General features: G+C 47.0%; 2 protein-coding genes across 2 annotated transcripts; one reads left to right on the top strand and one right to left on the bottom strand.

Moving 5' to 3' along the window:
• The first annotated feature begins 837 nt into the window (after positions 1 to 837).
• LOC120674170 (ABC transporter G family member 35) lies at positions 838 to 7744 on the top strand. The gene is made up of 19 exons (XM_039955308.1): positions 838 to 921; positions 1072 to 1231; positions 1358 to 1434; positions 1565 to 1618; positions 1709 to 1799; positions 2095 to 2396; positions 2476 to 2757; positions 2837 to 3153; positions 3240 to 3400; positions 3590 to 3856; positions 3940 to 4190; positions 4278 to 4610; positions 4696 to 4986; positions 5148 to 5231; positions 5315 to 5448; positions 6383 to 6628; positions 6703 to 6874; positions 6957 to 7211; positions 7306 to 7744. The coding sequence occupies exons 1-19, from the start codon at positions 838 to 840 to the stop codon at positions 7561 to 7563; spliced, it is 3819 nt and encodes a 1272-aa protein (XP_039811242.1). The 3' UTR covers positions 7564 to 7744.
• A 5332-nt stretch (positions 7745 to 13076) lies between these two features.
• On the bottom strand, positions 13077 to 14346 carry LOC120676320 (mitogen-activated protein kinase kinase 9-like). Its single transcript, XM_039957555.1, has one exon. The coding sequence runs from the start codon at positions 14297 to 14299 to the stop codon at positions 13232 to 13234; it is 1068 nt and encodes a 355-aa protein (XP_039813489.1). The 5' UTR covers positions 14300 to 14346; the 3' UTR covers positions 13077 to 13231.
• Positions 14347 to 18969: the final 4623 nt, after the last annotated feature.

Below are 18969 nucleotides of genomic sequence, written 5' to 3'. Positions count from 1 at the left end.
CGCGGCGGCGGAGATCCAGAAGGTGGCGAGCATGCGCCTGGACAGCGGCTCCCGGTCCGGGTCCTCGGCGTGGTGGCGCGCGCCCGACGCCTTCTCGCGCTCCTCGTCGCGGAGGGGGGACGAGGACGACGAGGAGGCGCTGCGGTGGGCCGCGCTCGAGCGGCTGCCCACCTGCGACCGCGTCCGCCGCGCCATCCTCCCGCTCGGCGCAGAGGCGGGCGCGCACCAGGTGGTGGACGTGCTCGACCTCGGCCCGCGCGAGCGCCGGGCGCTGCTGGAGCGCCTCGTGCGCGTCGCCGACGAGGACAACGAGCGCTTCCTGCTCAAGCTCAAGGAGCGCGTCGAGCGGTGCGTGCTCTTGTTGGACTCGCATGCAGCTTGAGCTCGCCGTCCTGCGGCTCAGCTAGGACATGGACGCATGCATGGTGCGCTGCCGCGCCGGCGAGTTGCATGCGCTGCAGCTGCTTGACGATTTGCGCTCCTTTCTGCCGACGTGCAGGGTCGGGATCGACATGCCCACGATCGAGGTGCGGTTCGAGCACCTCAAGGCGGAGGCGGAGGTGTGCGTCGGCACCAGCGGCCTCCCCACCGTCCTCAACTCCATCACCAACAAGCTCGAGGAGGTCGCCAGCGCGCTGCACCTGCGCCGCAGCCGCAAGCAGGCGATGCCCATCCTCCACGACGTCAGCGGCATCGTCAAGCCCCGCAGGTCCTCTCTCGGAATCGAGCTTTGAGTCTCGAGTTAGATTTTTTTGCTGTTGGTTGGAGAGTGAGGGGTCAGGCCGTATCAATCTATGCGCATCCTTCCTGAATCCTGACGGTCACTGCGTTTGCAGGATGACTCTGCTGCTAGGCCCGCCCGGCTCAGGCAAAACCACCTTGCTGCTCGCCTTGGCCGGGAGGCTCGATAAAGACCTCAAGGTTCGGAAAAGTAACTTTATATAATCACAAGTTTTGCCATAATTACGGATGCATGCATCGACACCATTCTCTCATAAGTCAAATATCCACAATTAATTGATTGGCACATCAACTTAGTAGTACAAAATGATAAACCGAAACAATGAGCAGGTGTCAGGCAAAGTGACCTACAATGGGCATGGGATGGACGAGTTTGTGCCGGAGAGGACAGCAGCGTACATCAGCCAGCATGACCTTCACATTGGGGAGATGACTGTCAGGGAGACGCTTGAATTCTCTGCACGCTGTCAAGGTGTTGGCAGTCGCTTTGGTACGATTCCGAAGTCTGAACAATTTAGTCACGATGGGCATGCATCCATTTCAGCTGCTTGCAAATTTTTCTGCGGGATTAGCATGTTTAATTGATGTACTCATCAAGTTCCTGTTATGCTGGCAGATATGCTGACTGAGCTTTCAAGGCGGGAGAAGGTGGGAAACATCAAGCCCGATGCCGATATCGACGCATTCATGAAGGCATGAATTTACAGTTCGTTTTAGATAAATCAAGGATATTTGGTGATTCTGGTTATATCTTTCATGATAGCTTACATACATGTACAGTAGGAAATAAGGACATGCTTATTCTTTTGCTTATATTATTTAGGCTTGCGCAATGCGGGGACAAGAGGCCAATGTGATCTCTGATTATATACTGAAGGTATTTGACTTACAAGTGTGGAGGGTTTTCAGATTTAGTTACCAAAAAGTTTATTGCCATTATTCAACATTAATACATCTGTTATTGCAGATATTAGGATTAGAAATATGCGCAGACACAATGGTGGGGGATGAGATGTTAAGGGGCATTTCTGGTGGTCAACGAAAGCGTGTCACAACAGGTAGCTAGACATAATTCCAGTAGATGATGACCTTCCTTTCAGTTTACCGCAGTCACTTCCTGCATACGTGGCGCACTGGCGCATCAGCATAAAGTTTTTGTCGTTGGTTTTCTCGTTCATCTTATACTGGCCATGTACTTCCTTTCATTTTTCTTCAGCAGTTTGCGTTGAACTGTTCTCCTGCTACATAGATACATCACTCTTCTTCATGTTCTGTAAAAATTATACATTAACTTTAATTTAGAATTATAATAGCTATTACTGGGCACTGTTGTGATTGGCTACAATCCTGCAGGTGAGATGCTTGTTGGTCCAGCAAATGCGCTTTTCATGGATGAAATTTCGACTGGGCTTGACAGCTCGACTACATTTCAGATCATAAAGTCACTTAGACAGGCTATCCACATTCTCGGTGGCACAGCCCTCGTCTCCTTGCTGCAACCTGCACCCGAGACATATGACCTTTTTGATGACATCATACTGCTCTCGGACGGGCAGATTGTGTATCAGGGGCCTCGAGAAACCGTGCTCGAATTCTTCTTGTCTCTTGGGTTCAAGTGTCCTGAGAGGAAGGGCGCGGCTGACTTTTTGCAAGAAGTAAGTAATCAGCCACCTTCTTCTGAAATAAACCATATGTTTTCCTCCTTGTAACAATCTCCATGGCCTTGCTGAGCAGGTGACTTCCAGGAAAGATCAGAAGCAGTACTGGGCACGGCATGACGAACCATACCGATATGTGTCGGTTAAGGAATTTGCATGCGCGTTCCAGTCTTTCCATGCTGGGAGAGCTGTAGCAAACGAGCTAGCCGTTCCTTTTGACAAGAGGAAGAACCATCCCGCTGCTCTGACCACCTCGAGGTATGGTGTCAGTGCCAGGGAGCTGTTGAAAGCAAACATCGACCGGGAGATCTTGCTTATGAAGAGGAATTCCTTCGTCTACATCTTCAGAACTTTGCAGGTTATTGGAGACTCTAGTTCAATTATAAGATGGTGTGGATAATTACAGTTCCCAACTTATTGATGTTCTGATATGTCAGATGATGATGGTGTCTACAATAGCAATGACTCTCTTCTTCCGAACAAAGATGCACAGAGACTCAGTGACTGATGGGGGTATCTACCTGGGCGCACTTTTCTTTGCGGTGATGATGATCATGTTCAATGGATTATCTGAGCTTGCACTCACCATCATTAAGCTGCCAGTGTTCTTCAAGCAGAGAGATCTTTTATTCTTTCCAGCATGGGCCTACACCATACCCACATGGGTCCTCAAGATCCCAATCTCTTTTGTTGAGGTTGGTGGGTTTGTTTTCATGGCATACTATGTCGTTGGGTTTGATCCAAATGCAGGCAGGTGAGATTAAAGAGAGATTTAGGTCAGCTTGTTAACCAAATATTCATTAGTCATTTCTTGACCCTCCTAGTTTTGTTGATTATTAGGTTCTTCAAGCAGTATCTCATTTTGTTAGCAGTCAACCAAATGGCAGCATCACTCTTCCGATTTGTTGGTGGGGCAGCAAGGAACATGATTGTTGCAAACGTGTTTGGATCATTTATGCTGCTAATCTTTATGGTTTTGGGTGGATATATTCTAGTAAGAGGTACAACCATAGCCCTTTTTCTAAAAGAGAGAGAGAGAGAGAGAATAATCTCACCCTTTTACCCCTAAAAAAAGAATAATCTCACCCTTTTACCCCTTTAAACAAAAGAATAACCTCACCCTTTTCTCTATAGTACTACTCTTTGCTGCTTTTTCATAAGGCAGTGCTTCTTTGTTTCTGAATTGACAGATAAAGTGAAGAAGTGGTGGATATGGGGCTACTGGATCTCCCCGTTGATGTACGCCCAGAATGCCATATCAGTAAATGAGATGTTGGGGCACAGCTGGGACAAAATTTTGAATAGCTCTGTCTCAAATGAGACTCTAGGTGTGCAATCCCTCAAGTCCCGTGGAGTCTTCCCAGAAGCAAAGTGGTACGGGATTGGCTTAGGCGCATTGCTTGGATTTGTAATGCTCTTCAATTGTCTCTTCACTCTTGCACTAGGATACCTGAAGCGTGAGTTCCTCTAAGACTGGTTTGCTCATTTTTTAGATAATGGAAATACCTAAAATTAAGAAGGTTTTGTTTTGAGTTTGCAGCATATGGTAAGTCCCATCCCTCAATATCTGAAGAGGAACTGAAGGAGAAGTATGCAAACCTCAACGGAAATGCTCTGGCTGAAGATAGCTTGGCACTGGGAAATACCCATCAAGCAATAGTTGGCATCACTGGATCTGGTTCAGCAACTGCTGAAAATCATTCTTGCACTACACAAAGGGGTATGGTCCTTCCATTTGCGCCGCTTTCGCTCACTTTCAACAATATCAAGTACTTTGTTGACATGCCACAGGTAAATATTGAAATTACTTCTCTATATCATCAATAGTGAGCCATTGACTCTAAGACAAATTAACCTTTTGATGGAACTCAAATTCAGGAAATGAAAACACATGGTGTTGTCGAGAACCGGTTAGAGCTCCTCAAAGGTGTCAGTGGATCTTTCAGACCAGGAGTGCTGACCGCACTGATGGGTGTCAGTGGTGCTGGCAAGACAACTCTAATGGATGTGTTGGCTGGTAGAAAGACCAGTGGTTACATTGAAGGAAACATCAGCATTTCAGGATACCCAAAGAAACAAGAGACCTTTGCACGTGTATCAGGATATTGTGAACAGAATGATATCCACTCACCACAGGTGACAGTCTATGAGTCGCTTCTTTTCTCAGCGTGGCTCCGCCTTCCTATGGATGTAGATTCAAACACTAGAAAGGTCAGTCAAACAGAATAGATCCTGCTCCCAACTTCAGTCAATACTTGATAAATTAGACAACATTTTCTTACCTTCATGCGTGCAGATGTTCATCGAGGAGGTTATGGAGCTTGTGGAGCTAAAGCCGTTGAGAAATGCTTTGGTGGGACTTCCTGGTGTGAATGGTCTGTCAACTGAGCAGAGAAAAAGGTTGACCATTGCTGTAGAGCTGGTTGCAAATCCCTCAATCATTTTCATGGATGAGCCAACCTCTGGCCTTGATGCCCGGGCAGCTGCAATTGTTATGAGGACTGTGAGGAACACTGTTGATACAGGTAGAACTGTGGTCTGCACAATTCATCAGCCTAGCATTGACATATTTGAAGCATTTGATGAGGTGAGCTTATGGCGTAATGTTGTACTTTCCAGTGATTTCTCCTTACAATTACTTTGCATCTGGATAAGGAGGCTGAATTGGTGAAATTTAATTGATCGTGTTTGGTTTTACAAACATGAAGCTCCGGTGCAAAGTCTAACATGTTTGATGAATGGTTGCAGCTTTTCCTTATGAAGCGAGGAGGAGAAGAGATCTATGTTGGTCCACTAGGCCATTATTCTTCTGAGCTGATTAAATATTTTGAGGTGTGGTGATATTACAAGAATTTCCAAATTTTCTATACTTCTTCAGGATTACTAATTTTATTATAATGCTTCATATTGTCCAGGGAATTCAAGGAGTACGGAAAATTAAAGATGGCTACAATCCAGCAACATGGATGTTAGAAGTAACAACAGTCTCTCAAGAACAGATATTAGGTGTTGATTTCAGTGACCTATACCAGAAATCTGAACTCTACCAGTGAGTAACTTACAACCGTCCTATTAACTGTTTTCCATATCCATTTTTCTTCAATGGAAGAACTAACATCAAATATGGAAATGTCTTAGATCACAGGTTATAGTTGCATCGAAAACATACATGCTTTCACAAGTCTATAAGCACTGTAGCCTTAAAGAGTGGACTTCTCTAGCAGATAGCCAAAATATTATACAATACATTATCCCCTCTCTAAGAAATTTATACATACATCCATGGTATTTTTTCTGTTTTGATCTATTTAAAAATATTTTACTATGGCAAAGTTAAATTGCAAAATGATGGCTCTTGTGATCTTTGCAAATAGAAACAAGAATAGTGGAAGTACTCTTTTGCATTCTTTAGGTTTCAATATTTTATCTAAATTATTTTAGCATTATAACTTGATCGTAAAAGCATCTTGGTGTACTTGGATATTGTTTGTGTTAAAATTTAAAACGTTAATGGTTGGCACTATAAGTGAAAGCTCAGACTTTTTATATTGTATTCTGAATTTAAATTTTGAATCAATTGCTACAATTTTCAAAAATTCAAATATTTCTTTGGTGATTTTGCCTTGTAATTTGAAATATATTTATTCTACACATCTTAATGAGTGATTTCATATCACCCTTATTTATTCAATAGAGTCACCATTCTATGTGTGTTTGCATTTATTTTGCACTCATACTTTTCTCACAAACCGCTACACATATTACTGGTGTGAATTTGACAGATTGAATATTGGCAAGGGAAAAGTTTTGAGTCATTTTGCATTGTTGAGATTTTTTTAACTTTGCTACCACCATCAACACTTTGTTTAATAGAACTGCTATGTGTGATAAGTTCATAACCAGTACGTGTCTACTTTCCCGACATTTCATTTGGTGTCACTGCTACACCATGATAACCGTGATTTTAACATTATGTTCTACAGGAATAACAAGGCCTTGATACAAGAGTTGAGTGAACCCCAAGCAGGTTCAAGTGACCTTCATTTCAGTAACCAGTACTCGCAATCTTTTTTCGTGCAATGCTTGGCTTGCCTGTGGAAGCAGAACCTGTCCTATTGGAGGAACCCTGCTTACAATGCCGTTAGGCTATTTTTCACTACCGTTATAGCCCTTATCTTTGGCACCGTCTTCTGGGACAGTGGGACCTTGGTGGTAAAATGTAAGCAACTGTGCCACATTGCACATATCTAGCATGTGAACATTTCCAAAGCAATTTCTGAATCTTTTGCTTCTTTATTACCAGGGGGCAATCACAGGATTTATTCAACGCCATGGGGTCCATGTATGCTGCGGTGATGTTCCTCGGCGTCCTGAATGCTACCTCTGTTCAGCCAGTGGTCTCCGTGGAGCGGACTGTGTTTTACCGCGAAAGAGCTGCCGGCATGTACTCGGCTTTGCCGTACGCATTTGGACAGGCGAGTGGCCCTCTTATATCAATTCCCTGCACTTTGTTTTAGAGACCACCAACACTGACACCGATAAACCCATCCGTTGCAGGTTACCATTGAACTCCCATACACCCTGGCCCAGGCCACCGTATACGGGATCATAGTATACTCGATGATCGGGTTCGAATGGACGGCGACCAAGTTCTTCTGGTACCTCTTCTTCATGTACTTCACCTTCCTCTACTTCACATTCTACGGCATGATGGCCGTCGGCCTGACGCCGAGCTACCACGTCGCCTCCATCGTCTCCTCCGCGTTCTATGGCATCTGGAACATCTTCTCCGGGTTCATCATCCCACGACCAGTAAGTAATTCCGTCATCCGTCCTCACCCAGTGCCAATCTTCTCGCCAAATGTGTAGCTCTGATCATTGCCGTTTTTGGCCCTGTAACGTACAGAAAGTCCCGATCTGGTGGAGGTGGTACTGCTGGGCATGCCCCGTGGCGTGGACGCTGTACGGGCTGGTCGTGTCGCAGTTCGGCAACATCACGACGCCGATGGACGACGCCGTCCCTGTGAACGTCTTCGTGGAGAACTACTTCGGCTTCAAGCACAGCTGGCTGGGCTTGGTGGCCGCGATGGTCGTGGCCTTCGCCGTGTTCTTTGCTTTCTTGTTCGGCTTCGCCATCATGAAGCTCAACTTCCAGAGGAGGTAGTGACGGTAGGACTACAAAATTAATAACATGTCTCGCGAGTAGAGTGGCGTTGGTTTGCAAGTACATGATGATTTGTTTGATTTGATTAGGCTCGTGTATACTGTTTTGTAAAGGGTGTATATATCGTGTATACAGGCACAAACTTTTTTGAGTGATCAAATTTCAGAGAATTTTATTGTTAGTGAACCAAGCTTATTGTTTAACGTTGTGTCCATTAATAAGAACGTGTCACCCTAGTAATCCAAATCCGGTCGCAAAACTGCAAAAGCGCTTCCGGTTTCCGTTTCTTTTGACCGTTGTACTGACTAGTGACTACAGCTTTTGACTGATGTTTCCTTGGTCGCCACTCCAAGCCACGCATTTCCTAGAGGCTGACTGGTGGGACCGCCCCTCATGTCCAATCTCTCCTGTACTACTCCTGGGATCAACGATTGAACGCCAACACACACGACAGACTAGATTCGTGCGGTTGGCCTGAGCGATCATTGTCGGACCTTCTACGAATTGAATGTTACTGTTGACGCAAATCTCGGTCAACACACGAACGCCCGAGATCATGCGGCGCGAAAAAGAGCTCGATGCAGCTCTTCCTGCGTGGAGCGGCCAGACCGGTCTAAGGGACCGGTCAGACCGGTCGCCGGTAAGAATCGGCGACGGCCGACGAACGCAAACCCGGGACGACGCACGTAGGGTTGTTCTAGGATCGGCAGGCCAGCTAGAATGCCTTCAAACATCGCGGAGACAAATGAAGAACAGTAGATGGGGTTGGAAAAGCTAGGGTTTGGAGAAGAGGATAAAAAGTAGAGTTTGCATTGATTTTGTTCGATTGGATTCCCTAATCGGCCGTGACCCTTTATATTTATAGGGTGGGGTGGACTTATCCCGCAAGAAATCCTGTTTACAGATCTAAATCTATAAAAAACCCTAGTTGTACTCGGACTCTACCTGGACCGGTCGGTCTCTGCCGAACAGGCCACAGTGCCTCGATCGGTCAGACCGAGGTCAGACCGGTTGGTGCCAATTTTGAATGTCAACAGTTACATTATTACTTCTTCACCTGTCGAATACAGCTTTAAAATTTGAAATGTTGTGCGCCTCTTGATTCTTGAATGTCTGACAATTTTCCAACACCGATCACTGAGCGAATTTCTATTTATTCTCAGTACGGTGGAAGGACGATGAGCAAGGTTGATGAGCAAGGCTTATGGGATGAATTTTCCAACTACCGAGGGTATGAAGTTGGCACAGGACTGGTGCCCTTCTCCGCTTCTCGTGCGGTATTGGCCAGTGACAGTGTCACTTTGGTAGCTCTGTTGCAGATGCAAGGTGGACCGTGCTCGCGGCTGAAGTTTATCGTCAATGAAGCAAAATTAGCTGGGGAGGGTCTTCCGGTGTGGACAGTGGTCCATACAAAAATGGACAGTGGTCCATACAAAAAGATAGAGTAATTGGGTAGCACATGAGCTGGCTCAGTTGGGAAAGCGAACACGCATTCGGCCGCTTGGTGGTTCGCGGCCCCAACCTATGTCGAGCAGGATTGTATAATGAACAAAGTCTCTTTTTCCCTTGTAACCATCCACTAATTATGAATTAATATATCTTATTAGTTTCGTCTTACAGTTTAGTCACGGGTTCTGCAATACTTCTAAATACTAAGAATTTTTTTGATATGATATGGTTTAAAGTTTAGCCTTTGGATCCAAAATAACAGAGCTCAAACCGTATAGATTCGTGAGTCACAAGTTACGCTAGAGGATCCACTCGCTACAAAAGTGGCCAGTGGCCAGGGAACTTTAGAAGGGAAAGAATCTCTATCGCAAAATAAAAAAAAGGAATTTAAAATGTATTGCAAATTCTCATCCACGAGAGGGATAAGAACAATTTTCAAAAATTTCTAGGCTAAAGCAACCTATATTGCGAGCAAAAATACCCCTCCAAGTTGAATAAACAACAGAGATTAGACAATCTCATGAGCTCTAAGTTAAAATCAATTAGTGGGCATAGAATAATCAATTTCATAAATTTAACTAGACAAACTAATTGTTTAAATGGAGGCTAATTCACTAGATGAATCCGTCAAACGTAATTAGTTTATGATTTGACCATGTTACATTACAATAAACATGTGCTAATAATGGATTAATTAATCTTATGCAATTAGTTTTATAATTAGTTTATATTTAGTCCTTGTCACACCCTGAAATTTTTGAATTTCAGGATGTGATTAAAATTAAAATTAAAACAATAATTTTCTCATAATTTTAAAATTTTGTCAACATTTATTATCGTTACAGGGAATTTAGTATAAAGAAAATAATCGTTTGCCTTTTAAATTAAATGAGGTAGCTTGTTGGTTATGCATTCATGCTGTCCTTCCATAGTTTTATTGTTTGTTGTTCAGTTTGAATTTGAATTCTTGAATTCGAATTTGAATTGAATGTGTTTGTTTCTTCTCAAAAAAAAATGCAAAACATTCATTTTTCCCTAAGCCATTTCAGCCCAGGCGGCCCAACCCCATTTCTTTTTCTTTTCTTTCCCGCGGCCCAAAACCTCTCCACCATCGGCCCGTTTGATTTCCTCCTGGCCCAGCCCGTTCCACCTCTCCCTTCGCTCTTTCCGCTCGGCCCATATCTCCGCCCCCGGCCCGTTTTCTCCTTTCCACCGGCCCAGCCCGACGCCCCCTCCCTCCCCTCTCTCACGCTCACTGCCACGCGGCCCTCGCTTGTCAGGGCCTTCTTCTTCCCGTGTCGGGTGCGGACTTCGCCGAGTCCCGCTGCTGCACGCGCGTCCCCACGCTGCGCCTTGGCACGCACGCCAAGCCAGCCCCGGCCGCCCTATAAAAGGCGCCCGCACCCCCCTGGAACCCTATCGATCGGAAGCAGCCACCTCTAGCTCGCGCAAACCCTAGCTGCCATTGTTGCTGAAGCTCGAGCTCGGCCGCCGTTCATGTTTCGCCGCTCCGCTGCCTCCCTGTCGTGCTTGAGTCGCCCGGAGTTCTGTGTGGAGGGGAGACACGCCGCACGCCCCTTTCCTCTCTGCTCCGCCCGGGGCTACTCGCCATCGCCGCTGCCCTAGACGCGTTCATCGTGCCGCACGCATGCTCCCAGAGCAAGACCCAAGTTGAATCGGGGCCAGAATTGCGTAGACGTGATACGCTGGCGATGCGCCGCCGCCGGCAGCCTTGCGCTGCCACCAGTCCACCCCATTAAACCCTAGCCGTTCGATCCTCATCCAACGGATCAGATTAGATCTGATTCAAGTCAAAGAAACCTAGTACCGGTCAACCGAGCAGTTTTGCAAATAAACCCCTCTGTTTTCCGAAATTAACCCTCCGTCCACTGCTGATGAAAAATATTTACAAAACATCCCTTTATTTTCTGTTTTAGCCCCTGAGCTTTTCTAAAATCGAGCCCGCTGTCCAAAGCTTTAGTTTTTGCTCGCTAGCCCCTGTAGTTTAGGTTTAATCTCATTTTAGCCCCTGATTTCTTTAGAGCTAGCCCCTGGAAGTTTAAATCTATCGCAAACAAGTCCTTAGAACCTTGTTTTAGCCATAACTTCTTCGTTTTAACTCCGTTTTCATCGATTCTCGTGCTCACGTGATCCTTGCAATGTGTGCAATAGCTTTATGACCTTGTTATCCTCTGTGAGCATAGTTTGCTATGTCTTGCAAATCTTTCCCGCTAGTCTTCAACTCTATAGTTAATCGCGACTAGATCCCTGAAGCACCGTTTAGTCTATAGAATCGCCGTTTTAGTTTTGTTTTCCATGTTTCTTGCGCCCTCGTAACCGTAGCAGCGAGCCCTATCCTTTAGTGCGCTCTTTTAAAACTTTTCTTTTGTTTTGGTGTATTGTTCTTAATTGTATCTTGTTGTTTGCTTTGTATGGTTGCCCGATGTTTGCTCTGAGTAGAAGGATCGTTGTTTGAAGATTGAAGATCAAGAGTTCCAAGTGACCAAAAGCTGAAGAGCAGTAAGAGTAGCTTTTCGTTGGTGAAAGGCAAGTGACCCTAACCATACTTATATCTATGCTTATTTATGAGAATACTTGATTTAATTGGAACATGGAGAACCACCCAAGAAAACCGTACAACCACAATACCATATGGCTCTGGTCTTGGCTAAGTAACTAGATGATCTATATGTCGTGCCTGGGGTGTTTGATTGGTGGATTTTTGGGTTATCGAGCTTTGAGGAGCAGGTGAAGGAAGCTTCGTCTTCTGAGGTACCGCAGAAAGCAAGGGACCAGTGCGTACATATAGTGATTCTTTGGAAAAGCCTCGTAGCGTCCCTATGCAGTCATATCTAAGGAAGTGTGATATGGTGCTTGGTCCGCACTTGCATGGTTGGGTTCAAAGTTCTTCGGAACTTTTACGCGAATTGTGGTGAAAATGTACAACCTCTGCAGAGTTAAAACTAACCGGTTAGCCGTGCTCACGGTCAAGAGCGGCTTGGACCCTCACATGATTAATTTAATTTAAAGATGGAATTAAATCACTTTCTGGTTATTTCTTGTGGTCTTGCTGAGTACCAACCATAAGTGTACTCACCCTTGCTTACTGTTGCTCAAAAGGAAAGGTGTATGAAGTCTGTTGAAGATGCTGCTGAGTTCTAGGCGTACGCAACCCCCAGTCGATTGCCTGTGAAGTTTGAAGCCTTCGTTTCCAGGATAAGTTGTATAACTCTAATAGTCTTTTAATTATTTTATTTTCTCTTTTACGTGATACTGTTACTGACTATTCACTTATAATGTCTCTATATGTATGAAACTTGATCATAGCATACATATAGTTATGCATTCGGTTTTCTTCTTAAAATCGGGTGTGACAGTTCTTCTAATCTATTATCTTATTATTTTGCCAACAAACGGAGCCTCCACGTTCGCTCTCAAGGCGTAGAAACTCCCACGTTAATCGGAGAAAAATAGAAAAATAAAAATTACCCACCACAGCCATTAAGATAAAAATTAGCCTAAAATACACCTGTGTCTAATTAAAATCACCCATCAATGCCATTATAAAAAATTAAATATAAAATACCATTTAGCTATGTATCAGTAACAAACATATACTATTAATAAAAACAAAAGCTAACAACAATCAATCAAAATGAAAGAAAAATAAAAATAATTATATGCATAATATTATTGAAGCTCAACAAATCAAATTGTTATTATAGGTAAATCATATTTGAATTGTTTTAACTAACAATAAAACATAATTTACGATAATAAACAGTGTGATGTATGGTAAAAAAATCGTATAATCTTTAAGTGAGGATACAACGACACAAATTTTTGAATTTTCAATACTAGCCGCGCAAATGTGCGGGCTATACGCCTAGTTAGAACATAAAGACATGGACTATAGTTTAGTGGGGGACCTACGTGGATGCCAGCCAGTGGCCAGGAACTAGGAATTTCTATCGCAAAAAAAGAGAGAATGGAATTTGAAATATATTGCAAATTCTCATCTACGAGAGTGATAAGAACAGATATCAAATATTTCTGAGGCCAAAGCTTTATTGCGGGCAGAAATACCCATCCAAGTTGAATAAACAGCAGAGATTAGAAAATCTTATGAGCTCTAAATTAAAATCAATTAGTGAGCAAAGAATAATCAATTTCATAAATTTAACTGGACAACTCGATCGAAAAGGGTGCTGCTTCTCTCCTACTCCAGCGTCTCCGCGATGAGTTCCCGCAGCGCCCGGCGCGACTCGTCGACGTGGCGTCGCGCGACGAACGGGTGCGCGAGCAGCTGCGCAACCGTGGCGCGCCGCCTCGGGTCCTTGTGCAGGCACGCGGCCACGAACCCGCGCAGCTCCGGCGACGCTGCCGCGCTCCCGAGTGCTGACAGTGGTTCCCCGTCGCAGATCGCCTGCCTCAGCATCTCGAACGACGGCCTCACCCCTGGGGCGAGAAAAGGGCGCCGTCCCAGGAAGAGCTCCAGGACCGTGATGCCGAGGCCCCAGACGTCGGCGGCGATGGCGCCGCTCGGCCCGGCGTGTGCGTCGGGCTCGAACCGCTCGGGGCTCAGGTACATGGGCGAGCCGACGGCGACGGAGACCCTGCGTCGCTCGCCGGCGCGGCCGTAGAGGATCCGGGACACGCTGAAGTCGCCGATCTTGACGTCGCCGCGGGAGTTGGCAAGGAGGTTGTCGGGCCTCAGGTCGAGGTGCGCGACGCCGCGGGAGTGCACGTGGGCCAGCCCCTGGAGGCACCGCGCGGCCACCTCGGCCAGCGCGCGCTCGGGGACCCCGCGACCTCCCCGGCGGCCGAGGACGTCGCCGAGCGTCCCGGCGTCCATGAGCTCGAGCACGTACGCGGCCGCGTCAGCGCCGCCGCCGCCGAGGACGGCGTGGCAGCGCACGACGTGCGGGGACCCGTCGGACCGGCGGAGCGCCTCGGCCTCCTCGTTCGCTGCGCCGCCGGGCCCGGCGTAGTGGGCCGTCTTGAGCGCGAACACGGCGCCGGTGCGGCGGTGGCGCACCTTGGTGACCTCGCCGCAGGCGCCCTCGCCGAGGTAACAGACCCGCTCCAGGTCCGACAGCCGCAGCAGCTCGTCGCCCTCCGGCGCCTTCTTGGTTGTCTCGCGGGGCGCGGCGGTGTTCCAGTGGAAGAACTCGTGCGGCGCGACGGGGAGCGCGAGCGCCGGATGAAGCTGAAGCATCGAGCGCCGGGACGAGAAGGCGGCGGAGACGCTGCTCTGGAGCGGGACGTCCGCCGCAGCCACTACCATGCCTGAGGCCTGAGGGTATCGATCGATCCCAATGCGCTGCCCGTATGAGGTGCGGGATGCGGCCCCGGGTTTTATCGCGCGATGCGGTCGAGGCTGAGTCGGAAGAGGATTGGCAAGCGATTTTGGCGGCAAAGTCCTGAGCTGCAGCTGTCGGAGCGCGCGCCAGGACGGGCGGTCCCACCAGTCAGACAGTGGGAGACACATGACTCGGAGTGGCGACCAAGGAAAGGAAAGTCCGTCAAGCGCAGCGGTCGACCGATAGGTGAGGGGTCAAACGGACATCGACACTGGAAACACTTGGGGAGGATCGGGTTCGGGTCGGACCAGCAAACTGGCAGTTGATGCACATGTTTGTTTTTCCCTGATGCAGGACAATTTTACGATGGGAGCAATTGGTGTAGCTTTTTTCCCCCTCTTTTGCAAGTAACCAGTTTGGGAGTTGCATAATTAGTGAGATTTATTTTTCTTGCGCTCCTGATGTTAAGGTAGGGATGCTTAGCAACGTTGTTTATTTTAGATATAATAATGCTCTGATCCTTAACTAATTTCATTATTCCTCTTATTTTCCTTTTTTTTAAAAAAAATGGTTTTGAGCCTCGTTAGGAAGGGCGAAGAATGCAATACCTGAACGCTTGCCTTGGTCCTTCTCGACATGCATATAAACATATCATGCTAGCTAGCTTGAAGCGATAAAAAAAATGCAGGTTACTTCTTTTCGTCCTTATTGTTTTAATTACTTAGAGTTCTAATGTTGTTGAAAATTTGTCAGGTATGTTTTATGATGTGTATATGTTCCATAATGAGCATTGATAGGGAGTTGCCTAAGTAGTGAGATTTATTATCGGTATAAATTTCTTGAATCTCCCGTTCCAAAACCCAATAATGATCATTTGCCAAGCCAAAAAACAAGAGTTGTCAATTAATACCCTGCACATAGAAATATCACATGCAAGATTCAAAAGACTACTCATACCTGAAAAGACTTTCCAAGTTCAAGTTTGGAAATACCAGCAAGCCCAATACGGCCAACAAGAGGAGGGAAGAAGAGCTCAAGCTCGCAATGCTGGATTCACGGTTGCCCGGACGGAGCCGAAGTCACGGGCGACCGGCACGTGGTGGGTCCCACGCGGACGTATTTTATCTCCTCCCTTCCTCCTGTTTCCTCTAGCATCCAGCCCCTTCCTCGCAATGCTGGATTCACGGTTGCCCGGACGGAGCCGAAGTCACGGGCGACCGGCACGTGGTGGGTCCCACGCAGACGTATTTTATCTCATCCCTTCCTCCTGTTTCCTCTAGCATCCAGCCCCTTCCTCCCGTTCCTTTTTTTTCTTTTCCTCCTTCCTCTCTCTTGGTCTGGATCGGATTCCTAGCATTTCGGGCGAGCGGCGCGGCGGGGAGATGCAGCAGCCCGGCGGCCGGGTGGTGCGGCGAACTTCGGACCTCAGGACGAGCGGTGCGGCGGCCGGCGGCGGAGAGGTGCGGCGCGGCACAGAGGTGCGGCGATCTTCAGACCTTAGGGCCGGCAGCGCAGCGGCGGGCTTCCCGGAGCAAGCTTTGCGCGCGGCGCGGCGGCTCGCACCCTGGGCTCTTGCCGCCACTAGTGGGAGGGCCCTCCCCACGAGCGTTCGCCTCCAGCGGCGACGGCGGCGAGCTCTCCCGGGTACCGGTGTTGTTTTTTATTTTTTTTATTTTTTGGATGCAAAAGTTTTTACAAATATTTTTCTCTCTTTTTTGGTTTTGGATGTAAAAGTTTTTTCTTAAACTTTTTTTCAATTTTTCTCTCTTTGCTCTCCAGTTTCCCTTGAAAATTTTTTTGGCTCTCCAGAAATTTTTCTCGAACTTTTTTATTTTTTTCGCACTCCAAAAATTTTTTTTGAACTTTTTTTTTCGATCTCCAAATTTTTTTTAGAAAACGACAAAAGAAATACTAAAAATAGAAAAAAATATAGATGTCGGGAATTGACCGTACAGAGACTCTCCGCACGGTCGACCGTAAATTAGTCTCCCCCAAGCTTGACCTTGGTGGGTTTTAGATGGTTGCTTGTCAATACTCAACATCACTATTATTAGTCAGATCCTAGGAAAGCAGGGAGCCAACCGATTTGGTAATCTCCATGGAGCACAGACATCTATCTATTTATTTATCTATAATATAAAGTCTATATATTATAAAGATCGAAAATAGTTGAAAACGGTTCTTATTCATATCAGGCCCACCGTACCCCTCACGTTGAACCTGCTTGTCAGGGTGGAGGGAGGTGAGGGGGGGGGGGGGCGGTGGACCCATACAATTTGAATGTTAGAGGATGTTTCTGCCACAAATTCATATATTTTCTCACTACGGTTTTAGCCCTACCCACCCGCCATACAGGCCTGGCCCTAGAGGGGTGACCGCCAGGGCCCCTAATTCCAAGGGGCCCCACCCTATGTATATCTAGGTATAGGTACAATATACAGGCAGTCAGGTACAGTATACTTAGGTATAGGGTTTTTTGGACCCTTGGCCCTTACTTTAAAAGTAGGGTTCCAGGTAGGAACCTGCTAGATTTGCTCTTACAGACTTATTGATCAATCTTCTTGTCTTTTTTTTTTCTTTAAAATTTTACCATATAGTGTTGAAATCAAGAATTAGCGAGTAGACAGGGACAGGGATCAGTGAACAACTCAATTAACCAAACCCTTGTGCTGGAATTAGCAAATTAGGACTTCAAAACTCATAAGCTACCAGGTACTCTATTCATGAAGATATTAGTGTATATGTTCGTGGGAAAATATCCATCTAGAACTTTTGGGGTAATATATATAGATTACTTGATACTGATAATTTTTATATAGTTTGTTGAGTATTTAGAGATACTATTTGTACGTATATTATTATTATTAGAGGGCCCCTAGTTTAAATCTCGCTACTATTTGTACGTATATTATTATTATTAGAGGGCCCCTAGTTTAAATCTCGCTCTGGCCCCTAAAATCTCAAGATCGGGCTTGCCGCCGTACCCGCTGATCTTTTCTCCACTGGCCTGTGCACCTGTCTACCGCGCTCTGCCCAGCTGTGTGCGCCAAAGCCACCACAAACCCTAGGCTAGTCCATGCTGCTCGCATATGGTTGAAAATGGACGGGACAAATCCCGTACCATATACCATTTTATACCCCTCTTTTTTGTATTTCTGGGAAAATACGGTAACGGGACGGAAACTGGGACGTGATTGGATGGGAGCGGGACCGAAAACAGGAAATGATGTATCCCGCCTGTATTTCCGGTATCTCGTTTTCAGCCGGTGCAATCCTGTTTTTGTCCCATTTTCATTCCAGCCCGGTAAAGCCCATTAGCGCATTAGCCTAGTGCCTCCTTGTCCGCAAAGGTCCATCTTGGCCCAAACTAAACCCTAACTCCCCCCTCCCCCCGTCAGCCACTCCAGTTTCCACTATCCAGTCAACTCCCTCCCACAGCCACCCACCAGACCCGACTGCACCTCCCTGCTCGCCTTCCGCCGGTACACCCGCTGCTCTCCGGCCGCCTCACCCGCCACCGGCCTCTACTCGCCGTCCGCCGGCCGCTGCTCGGATGCCACCAGCCGCCGCACACCGGTTGCTGCTTGCAGTCGCCGGCCGCCGGCTAGCACTCCCTATCTAGCCCCCCAACTGCCTCGAGCGGCTGAGCAACCAACGCCCGCCGATCGCCACAGCCATGTGGAATTGTAGACAGTGAACTTGTTTGACTAGTTCTCTTGTGGACAGTGCTGAGTGATGAACTGTTGAGCGATGGATTAGTGTCTTAGTACCTCGTGTGCTTGTGCTTGTGTTACTGTGTAGCTATTTCAATGTGTGCTGTGCTGGTGCTATGGAACTCCTGTGCTGTGCTGGTGCTGCCAAGCTGGGATGCAGCCATGCAGGTGTGCTCTGCTACTGCTAACTGCTGCCCGTTGGCTAATGTAATCCCGACTTAGGTTTCCGGTCCAGATCATTTCTTTGCAGTTTCATTCGTATTTATCCGTAATCGTATAACCGGCTATTCTGCTCCTGCTCCCGGCTATCCTACTCCCGCTTCCATTTTCGGTCAGAAAATATGGTAACGGAAATAGGAGCAGGTGTTTCCCGTCCATTTCCGTCCGTTTTCAACCATATGCTCGCCACTACACTACTCGATCCGCTGCAGCCCGTAGCTCGTCGGCATCGTCCACGCACGCTGCAGCACCGTGCAGCTCGTCGCTGTCCTCCACCCACCACCCACAGATGTTGGTGCTGTGAGGAATAGAGAGAGAAGAAGCCACGGGACGCTGGTTTGCTTGCTCGGTGGTGATTGAAGCAGAGGACACGGTGCACTGCCAATTGGTTTGGCAAAAGGAGATATTGCTTTGATTAACTGCTTCCTTGCATGCGGAAGAAGAATTTGATCTACTACTTGACGGCGTTTGGAAAAGGAAAAATTCCTTATGTGCCATTGGCTTAAACTTCAATCTCTGATTTGCCACCGAGAAAAGGCAAAATAGACACTTGGTCCTTCAACTTTGCTCCAAGGGTCAATTTGGTTCCTCAACTTTTGTTTTTAGATCAAATTTGTCTCTATACTTGTGCCACCGCGGTTCCTTCTGTTAGCCTCCACCTGCTAATGATGCCATCGGCTGAGCGTCAGGGGCTAGCTATAACATGTGCGTGCCGCATGTAC

Source organism: Panicum virgatum, chromosome 5N (assembly GCF_016808335.1).
Source record: "Panicum virgatum strain AP13 chromosome 5N, P.virgatum_v5, whole genome shotgun sequence".
In the NCBI taxonomy this organism is placed as follows: Eukaryota; Viridiplantae; Streptophyta; class Magnoliopsida; order Poales; family Poaceae; genus Panicum; species Panicum virgatum.
This window is presented reverse-complemented; position numbering and strand designations above follow the sequence as displayed.